The sequence below is a fragment of the Malurus melanocephalus genome, unplaced genomic scaffold (assembly GCF_030028575.1).
Source record: "Malurus melanocephalus ecotype Western Australia unplaced genomic scaffold, MMel_1.1 scaffold_727, whole genome shotgun sequence".
NCBI lineage: Eukaryota > Metazoa > Chordata > Aves > Passeriformes > Maluridae > Malurus > Malurus melanocephalus.
The window spans coordinates 138,276-148,342 of record NW_026623959.1 but is presented as its reverse complement, the minus strand read 5'-3'; the positions used below and the strand labels follow the sequence as shown (position 1 = coordinate 148,342).

The 10,067-nt window shown below is 52.2% G+C and overlaps 1 protein-coding gene across 3 annotated transcripts in view; it reads right to left on the bottom strand.

Annotated features, from left to right (window-relative positions):
* Positions 1 to 3,654: 3,654 nt before the first annotated feature.
* Positions 3,655 to 10,067, bottom strand: part of SLC16A1 (solute carrier family 16 member 1) — a 15,884-nt gene continuing 9,471 nt past the window's right edge. For all 3 annotated transcript variants that reach the window (XM_057384635.1, XM_057384636.1, XM_057384637.1), the window contains exons 3-5: positions 6,911 to 7,054; positions 5,592 to 6,455; positions 3,655 to 5,175 (exon numbers count right to left, since the gene is read on the bottom strand). In XM_057384635.1, the coding sequence (XP_057240618.1) occupies positions 4,898 to 5,175; positions 5,592 to 6,455; positions 6,911 to 7,054 (1,286 nt within the window). In that variant the 3' untranslated portion in view covers positions 3,655 to 4,897. The remainder of the gene's footprint in view (positions 5,176 to 5,591; positions 6,456 to 6,910; positions 7,055 to 10,067) is intronic.

Sequence of the window (10,067 nt, the reverse complement as noted above, 5' to 3'; positions counted from 1 at the left end):
CACAGTCCAGCTCACAGCACARACAGGACAAGTCTGTCCAGTGGGTGCTTCCAAACAGCTTCTCCTCCCTTAACTCGTTGGTCTGGACCACCTCAAACACTCTGTGGGTACGTGGCAGCAACATCCCAGCCCTGGACATCACCACAAACCCCACCCTGCAGGGCTGTTCCCTAAGGCTGCACCTGTGCAACATGGGGATGCCACAATCTCTGCACGARGCAGAGCAAAGGTCCTGGGTCCACCCAGGGGAAAACCCTGGGCAAAGTACAGCAGTTTGTCCATGGCGGTGTTTGCAGTGAACACAGCTCGTGCCCCATGAAGCCACCCTGGGCGTGTGCTGTGCCCCATCAGCACGTGGCATTGGGGCATCGCTCACCCCCTTTGGAATGGCTCCATGACAGTGGGGCATTGCTCACCCCGCCACCCTAACACAGCAAGGGCTCTCTAACAGAATACAATGTGCACTGAAAATAACTGATGATCATCCTGCAGCCATTGATTCCGCCTCCTGTAATTCTGCTTTGCTCCTGTGTTAAGGGGCTGCTGTTTTTCCCCACAGAGCTCAGGCAGCAAAGGCTGAGCTATGGCCCCATCCATCTGCCCACTCCTGTACATCCATCCTGTGTCACGCTGTGCCGTGCCACRGGCAGGGCTCTCCAACATCAGGACTGAATCAAGCTGCTCATTGCACCAGGGCACAAACCTGGACACACTCCTGTCCCACAGGAAGCCCAAGCTGGAAGAAGAAGAAGAAGGCTACTCCAAATGCCAGGAAGCTCCTGCTATGGGTTTTTCCTGTTTCTCAGCTGCAACCAGGGTGGTTCGAGTGATGCTGGAAGAAGTGACTTTTCAGCCATGGCTCCTCTCAAAGCCTCTGTGGGAGTCAGGATGGGCACTACAGGGCTATGGTCATCCCCATATACTCACCTGCAGCAGGAAGGTGGCAGCTAGCAGCAGTAATGTGGGTGGCACTGACCACCCTGGCAATTCTTGGAAGTGTTCAAGGGCAGGGTGACAGGGCTTGGAGTAACCTGGTCTAGCAGGTATCCCTACCCATGGCAAGGAATGGAATGAGATGAGCTTTAAGGTCCCATCCAACCCCAACCACTTCATGATCCTATAATTCTCCCTGCCCCTGTCCCAGCCAGGGCAGACAGCTACAGCCAGAGACAGCGCTGGCTGTGGGACAGACAGGCCTTTCCTAGGAGCTACCTGCCCTTCCCAGCACGGCCCCTCCAGCATTTGTTTGCAGAGCAGCAGCCCAGAGTGCTTGGACAGAGCTGCACACTCAGCATAACTCAAATCTCCCAAAAGAACTCAATAAAGTCCCTGGGCTGAGGGGGGCAGGCAGGGACCCAGATCCCCTCCTCATGCTTGTCACATGAATGAGCTCTGCAGCCAGGCTCCCCGCTCCCCAGGAAGGGCACTGGGCTGCATTGTGGGGAGGATTAGGCTGTTTCAGGAGGCTGGGAGCATCTGGGGGTGCAGGGCTGTGGGGCTGCCTGGCTTCTCACACTTTGACAGGCACCACACAGGAGGTTTCTGCCCCACAGACCTGTGAAAATGGGCTCAAGGCACCCACAGGCTTGGGGTGCACTTGGGCACCCCCAGGGCAGCAGTGGAGGATGTCCCAACACCATAGCAGAGGCAGCAGCAGTTGCCAGCCCATAGGTACCATATCCAGAGGGCTGACGTGGTGAACTGCCCCCAAATTCCCCAAGGAGGGAGGAGAGCTGGGGTGTGCCTGCCTCATAGCAGCTCCCACCATCAAGAGGCCTGGCTGGCACCAGCAGTCAGCAGCTGGCAGCAGTTCCCAGGCACCAGCTGGAGCACTTGTCTGCTCCTCTGGGAGCCCACAAACACCCCCAGCTGCTGCTGAGCACTTCTGGCCAGYAACCTCAGACGTTTGGGAAAAACAAACAGCAGGGGAATTAGCTTCCAAGTATTTCCTCAATTCTGCCCGCTATGAAGAGAATTTTATTTTGCTACCCCTGGAGGAAGGAAAGCGGCGTGGCCGGGTGCATAGAGGAAACTTGTGRAAGAATGGGGGGAATCTGGCCAGCAATACTCCCACTGCTCACACCTCCTGGCCTGGGGAGCACACGTGTCCCCATGGATGTACTGTGGCCCTTTGCAAAGGAATCGATCCCAAGAGATCTCCATCTCCCCCCAGTTCGGCCATCCCACGGGTTGAGTCTGCAGGGCATCCCTGGAACAAAAGGCACTGCCCACTCACCAATCACCACTGGTAAAGCCAGGGCTCCCATCTGCTTTACAGAGCCCTGGGCCTAATTTAGCTCCTGTTTTACAGGTATGCGACTGTGAGAGGCTGTGGGAGCCCAGCTCCTGTACTTAATAGCACTGCAGAAAACTTTGCTTGCAGAAATAACGTGATTAAATACAACACTGCTGCTCCTGTGAGCTGAGGCAGGAGGAGCAGGTACCAGGACAGCCTCTGCCCTCTGGAAGAGGCTGGCCCAGGGCAGAGTCTGTGCCCTGTGGGGATGCCATGCCTGCCACAGCAAGGACTGTGCACTACCCTAATCGGGGCAATTAGTAGTTTATAGCCTAATACAGGGCAAGGTTTTCTCCTGGTCCAACACACACCTTCCTCCTTGGCCTGCATTTCCACGGCCCTGGACCCCAGGATGRGTCCCACAGGAGAGGCCAGAGCCAGGACAGGACTGATGCACAGCTCCACATGGGCCATGGAGATCACTGGTAGAGAGCCACCTAGAATTACTCCTCAAGTGTTCCCAGCCAGCAGGAAATTATTTAAACACTTTTTTTCTGTAGAAGCCGGGCTCCCTGCCCTGGCTGTTTGAGCCTCTCCTAGCAGCACTGGCTACAGGAACACCCATGTTAGCTGTGGACACAGCCCAGACAGGACCCCCAGTCCCACAAGAGGTGGGGATCAGCAGGGAAGGGTTGAGCACATCCTTCATTGCAGAGAACAGATGCTTCTCTCAACAATAACCAATTGTTCAGTCTGGCAAAGGAGCCCAGGCCCTCCTCCAGCCCTGCCTGAGTCACCAGAGACCACCCTACACACAGAGGGGAGCTTGTCTGTATTTACAAAAACTCGTAAGAGGGGCAGCTTCTCAGGGGTGGGTTATTGTGATGGAAGCCTGTCCCTCTGGTCTATCAGACACCCCAGCTATGAAAATACAATTACCTGACTTTACAATATCATAGTTCAGTAACTGTACAATATCCTCTTACAAAATACTCCCTTGGCTTTATAATCTACAGAATAAAAAAAAGCCCCAACAATGCAGGTTGATTTCTGAGATATTTAGATTGAAAAAACAGCAAAAGGGGCCTTACAGACAAGGGAGAGCAAGGAGRGCCTGAACCTGCCACAGGTCCAGGGGCCCTGCATCAACTCCTCCCTCAAGACTGCCTTCAGTTAACCCCTCATTTAGTTTCCGCCCCACACAGGCAGCATCCTGCTCAGCTCAGAGGGAGACTGCACCACCAGACAGCAAGAGCATCTGCACATCACTCAWGCTTTTAAATGCATATCCCCCTCCCCACTCCTTGCAATTAAGGGAGTTCTCAAGGGCTCACCCTCTCCCCCAAATTAACCCTAAATCTATGTGATCTGGCAGATGGTAATCATACTTCTAAGAAAGAAGTTCAACATTTGATAGGTAAATTGTAAAAAAACAAGTTTATTTGAAAAAACTCAGCCTCTTAACATGAATTCTGATCAACATTTACTAGAACTTGAGAGCCAATAACCTGCTCCACGTACGTTGAGATATTTTCCAACACTAAAAAATAAAAAATAAATACGTACAAATTCTTTCCTCCCCCTTACGTGTCCTAGATGTGAGAGGTTCAGCATCCATCGCCTTAAGATCTCAGTTGAACAGAAGCAAGTAAAAGAGGTTTCTCTAACAGATAAAAGAGCAAAAGCAGAAAAGTCTCAGGGATGTACCATCTCCACCGCCCCTCACCAACTCTGCCCAGGGTCAGGCACCCAAAACACTTGGCTGGGGGGGATGCTTGCCACCCCAGGGGCAGGACAGAGCAGCACAGGTGATGGCAGCATGAACACAGCACTCCATCCTGAGCCCATTTCACCCAGYGCTGGGCTGAAAAGAGGCACCATTGAGGCAGAGCAGGAAGGCAGGGAGGACTCCAACCCTCCCCAAGGAGGGCTTGGGCAAGCAGGGCTGCCACAGCCCTGGAGTGGGTGATACTGCCCAACAAGAACCACAGCCATCCTTCTCCAACCTGAATATCCCATGAGAGAACAGCTACAAAAACAGGGATTTTAAAGAACTACAGTAGCTAAAGTGTTTTCAAAACATACCTAAGGACCACCTACAGAGCCAGGAAGCACTGGGCACAGGGGGGTTGAGGAGCACCTTGCCCCKTGCCCGCATCTTCCCCCCTGCAGAAGGCCTGCAGTAAGAAGCGTGTGAAGCAGTATTCATCCAGGGCCGGCCCTGAAGCCCATTGTGCTTCAACAAATCCAGTATCCTGCTTTTTATGGCTTTTTAACAATAAAACTCCCCAAAATACACACATAACCCCCCACCCCCCCCCAACCCCAAGCAGAATACAGAGCTAAAGCACAGTTTAGAGTTAAGGCTCATCCAGATTCAACTAGATAAGGAGATTGTAAGGCACATATTAGTACATTCATGTTACTGTTAAAAAGCCAGACTATAAAAGCCCCCCTGCCCCTGGACACATGAGGATACTGCATGTGTAGTCCTGTTACCTTTGTTGAACACAGACGAAAAGACAATTCAGAGCCTGTTTTAAAAATGAACACCCGGTTTAAACACTTCTCACAGCCACCCAGCGCCAGCAGAGCTCTGCCCCCGGCCACAGCACCAGGGCAGCAGCACTTCCCCGACATTCCGGGATTGAGACCAGTCCCTCACATGCGGCTCTCCTCCTCTTTGACGCCATCCTCCGCACTCTTCTGAGGTGAAGGGGCCACGTCATTGTTTGCCTCTTTCTGCTTCTCTGCCTCATCAATGTTGGTCTCCTCCTCCTTCCCTTCGTTCTTCGCCTTCTCCTCTGCCTTCTGCTCCTTTGCTACCAGGCGATAGTTGATGCCCATCCCGATGAACAGGTAGATCCCAGAGATGATCAGGACAACCCCACAGGCCCAGTACGTGTACTTGTAGTCACCATAGATGTCATTGAGTTTCCCTAAGAGACAAGAGAGGGGACAGYTCAGTGAGATGCTCCCAGAGCAGTTCAAGGTCCTGGAGATGCTCTAAAGAGCAACCCAAGACCATCACCCTCACCTTCAGGCAAGGACCTGTCCCATATTCTTTTATCCCACGCTCCCCATGCCAGGGGACCCCACTTCCTCAGCCATTCCTCAGATGCTGGGGTGGTCTCCTGGCTGCTGCCCCAGTGTCAAGGGCTGCCCATGGCTCAAGGGAACCCACCACCACTCAACAAGTCCAGATAGGACAGCCAGAGCAAAAGAATCACAGAATTGTTAAGGTTGGGAAAGACATTAAGATCATCAAGTCCAGTCATCAAACCAGCACCACACCCCTTTGTTCACCATTAAAACCATGTCCTCAAGTGAGTTGTCCAGGCACAGCACACCCTACCTAGTAAAGGGGGTCCCAGAAGCACAGGGCAGCACTCCACGATGGTCACCAGGCCAACAGCGCTGGAGAACCGCTGAGCTCCCACCAGGTCCATCAGGGTCTCAAAGAGGACTGAGCTCAGCCAGCCAAAGGCAAAGCCAAAGAAGCCAGCATAAATACAGAAGCCAGCRTAGGTGGTGGACATGGGGGCCAAGAGGTGGCAAACCCCATTGTAAATCACAGAGATGGCAAAGAAATACTGGACGCGGGGTCTGATCCACTTGGTGTTTGCCACCAGTCCCATGGAAGGTCTGGCCACCATGTCCACAAAGGCCAGTATGGAGAGCAGGAAGGCTGCAGACTCACTGGCAATCTTCTTGCTCTTTGCATAATTGCTGAGGAAGACCAAGGGAGTAAACAACCCGAAGAACATGACTACATTGCCTGACAGATAGAGCAGGAAGCCCCTGTGTGTGAATAGAGACAGGTCCAAGAACTTGTTGATTGTCTGGAAGAATGAACTCTTCTCTTTCTTGGCCTTCCCATCGATAAGGTCTGTGCTGGTGTCACCATCATCCTTTTTCCCTGCCTTCCCAGCCTCCTGCTGCACCTCCTTATTGGCCTCTTTCTTCAGCTGATCTGGCTTGGGACCTATGGGTCGCATCAGGGATCCAGCCACACAGCAGTTCAGCAGGAGGCCACCAAGGATGAGGAAGCTGCCACGCCAGCCAAATATGCCAAAGAAGAGTTGGTTGACAGGTGCCAGGGTAGAAAGGAAGACGGGGCTGCCCGCCATTGCCAGCCCATTGGCCAGTGGACGCTTCTTGAAGAAGTACTTGCCGATCATGGTCAAGGCAGGGTTCAAGTTGAAGGCAAGTCCAAGGCCTGCAGGAGAGAGATAAGGGGCTCAGCGTTTGGTCAGCTCCAGCAGCATTGGCAGAAGAGCTGGTGGGACAAGCGGGGTTTCAGTTCTGGGGGTTCTCAGCTCCATTTCCAACTTAGAATCATGGAATCATTCAGGTTGGAAAAGCCCTCTACGATCATGGAGTCCAACCATTCCCCCAGCATTGCCAGGTCCACCACTAATCCATGTCCCCAGGTGTGACATCCACATGCTTTCTAAACATTTCCAAGGATGGTGATTCCCCAGACAGTCTATTTCAATGCCTGGCCACCCACTTCCCAGCTGCATGAACAGGAGTCAGCCCCTGCTACCGATAAGGAGGAGGCACCCAGGCAGTCAACAACCAGAATTTATGCAAATTCAGAGACGTTAACTAAGAATGACTGGGTTGAAGTCGCTTCTCCTGCTGCCCCACTAGGACAGAGCAATCACTTACCCCCTATGACCCCAACGCAGAAGTAGAGCTCCTCCACCGTGTTGCAAAAGGAGGCTGCGATCAGCCCACAGCCAGAGAGGCAGCCACCTGCGATCATGATGGGCCGGCTGCCATACTTGTTCACCAGGATGCTGCTGATGGGACCTTGGCAAACAAAGGAAAKGCATCCAGAGAGGAATTATCTTTGCATGAGAGACAGGACATACACRCAAGTACACTGCAGCTTTACTGCCAGAAGATTCAAGCTTTCACACAATGATGCCTCTCCCAGTAAGGGAACTGGGGTAAGAGGAAAGGGCAGGAGGTTCAGAGGCTGCTGGAGATAAGAGARTCACAGAATAGTTTGAGTTGGAAGGGATCTTAAAGATCATCTTGTTCCAACTCCCTGCCATGGGCAGGGACACTTTCCACTAGAACAGGTTGCTCCAAGCCCCATTCAACCTGGCCTTGAACATTTCCAGCGATGGGGCAGCCACAGCTTCTCTGTGCCAGGGCCTCACCACCCTCAGGGAGGAATTTCTTCCTAATATCTAATCTAAACCAACCAGAAAAGAGAGAAAACTGTTGGAGTACAGAAGGCTTTGACTTCTCTGAGCAAGTTACCTCCTGTGGGCTGAAACAGAAGCTGCTTGGACACTCTGCCCCCAGAGACAGGGTTTTGGAACAGGCTGAAGCCACCTGCCCCGGGCTGTGCTCTGAGCTTTGCCCTACTTGCAGCCACCCGCTCCTCATGGGCTGGGRTCCTGGCAACAAAGCAACTGCACAGCAACTGCCCACCTCCTGCCAGAGGTTTCTTATTAAGACCAGACAAGGCTGTGAGGAACAATCTTTTCTGGGTGCATGTGAAACTCCCCAGGGCTTGGGAAGAAGCAGCACTGCCCCAGGAGAAGGGGTGCTTCTGTTTTCACTGCTACCCCTAAGGCAGACGGCCCAACTGACCTTTTAAGTGCTTCAGTGTCAGGAGCTTTAATCCAAAGCAAACAGTGATTAGATAGTGCCAAGCATGCTCTACAGACACTAAAATGTATTTAAATACACTGAATGAACATCCATTGAATATTAACAGACCTCGCTTTGCTATTAACAGACAGGGAGGTTGTCAACATGTTATTCATGGGTCCTCAGATGGTACTTGACCTTTTTGCCCAATTTAAACAAAGCCTGGAGTAGGTTACAGAAGYCTTGGCGGTGCAGAGACTGCCTGCCCTCAGCCCCACATCATTCTGCTCTCTGTATCTAGAGCAGTACCAGAGGCTCCAACTCAGCGTCAACAGGAATGGGCCATGGCCCTGCTCCTGCAAGAGGTGGCAACAGCAGCAGCAGGGAGCAGCCAAATCATGTCCCACAGGCTTCCCCACAGAGTACTCAGCACTTTGCAAAACCTGGACCTTGAACTCAGCAAATGTGATGCCCCTGAACAGAGTCTAAAGGAAGGTAGCCATGGCCTTTTCTCCCAGAAGTCCACCTGAAAGCAGCAGGTTCCAAAGGGCAATCAGCAGGAAGCCATCCAGCTAGGCAGTGCCTAGCTGGGGAAATTCCCCCCTCCCCTTTTTTTGAGGGAAATAATTCATACTCACTCCTATTTTCTAGATTCACATGAAGCATTTTGGACTAAATATTACCTGATCTAACTTGATTGCTCAAGCTATCAAAAAAATCTAAGTAAGGGAACCTGAGTCTTCCCTAATCCCAACAGAAAGCTGACAAAGGAGCATCTGACACCATGACATCCACACATCCTGACGATGACTGCACGTGGCAGCTTTAGGGAAATATGCTGCTTCACCACACCCAACCCTGCCCATGACAGGAGCTGCCCCAGGTTGAGGTTCCACCAGCTCAGAAAGTTCTTGCAGAGGATGAGCTACTTTTTTGGCCTTCAAGCAAGCAGGTGTCCTAGGAGACAGGGATGCACACCGGGACTGCTCCAATGCAATCCAGGCTCTGTAAAGGGTCTGGGTTCAGGCAGGAATGAGTGGGGCAGCAGCAATTCCCGTCCTCCAGCAGCTGGGGGATGAATCACAGAAAATCCTAAGATGGAAGTGATCTTCAAGGATCAAGTCCAACTCCTGGCTCTGCACAGGACAACCCCAAAAATCCCACCCTGTGCCTAAGAGCTTTGTCCAAAATGCTCCTTGAGTTCTGGCAGCCTTAGGGCCATGACCACTGCTCTGGGAAGCCTGTTCAGTACCTGACCACCCTCTGGGTGAAAAAAACGCACCCAGGCAGGTCTGGGGTACTTTCATCATACCTGCCAACAGCATGCAGGCATGTGGTTCAAGACCAGAAGCTGCTGGAATTTAATGGCAACAGTTTAGTGGAAGCAGGAAAGACAGTATAAGCATTTAGGGAGGGGGACATGGGGACTATCACAACTCCATGATTGGAGGAGGGAGTTCTTACCCTTGCTGCCAGGCAGCTCCTGAGAGAGCCCCAGGGCACCCAGAGGAATCAGCTCTGAGCTTTGGGGAGAGGAGGAATGGCCCAGATTGGGTCTCATTAAGGCAGTTACATGTTTTACAAGCTTGTTACAACACCGGAGCAGGGAAATGCGCTGGTCGCTTCGCTAGCTGAGTGAGGACAAAGCAGAGCCTGTTCCCCCAAAGGAAAAGCCTCGTGCTCAGGCGGGAGCTGACGTCAGCTCCTTTGGATGCACAAATGCAACAAGGCTGTGGGCAATTCGCCAGCTGGGGACTGGCAGCAGGACAAGCTCCCATTTGCTTCTGAAGTGGCCACAACAGCAGGCTCACAGGGGGAGTTTCTTTCAGCCCAGAACAATGTTGTGTCTGCAGGCACATACAAGACCCCAGGGTCTGGAGATCAGGAATGCTCTGCCTGCTCCTCACCCACTAAAAACATGCATAAAGCACCCAGAATTAAAAGCCTTCAAAAGACAGCTTCTGAAGGACAGGGGAGGGGAGCTGTTTTAGTTTAAGTGGGTTTGCCTCATTCCGCTCATATCTCTGTGCTTCTGTTTGCCATCCTCAAACAACACAAGCTGCCTACAGCACTGCTTGGCACCAGCAAGGAGTAACATGCGGCACAAGGCTTCAGTGCACTTCAAGCACAGCTGAGCTGACCAGAAACAGGGGACAGATCCTTAGATACACCCACTGTTTCCTGAATTAAAAAAAAAACAAAACAAAACACAAAAAAA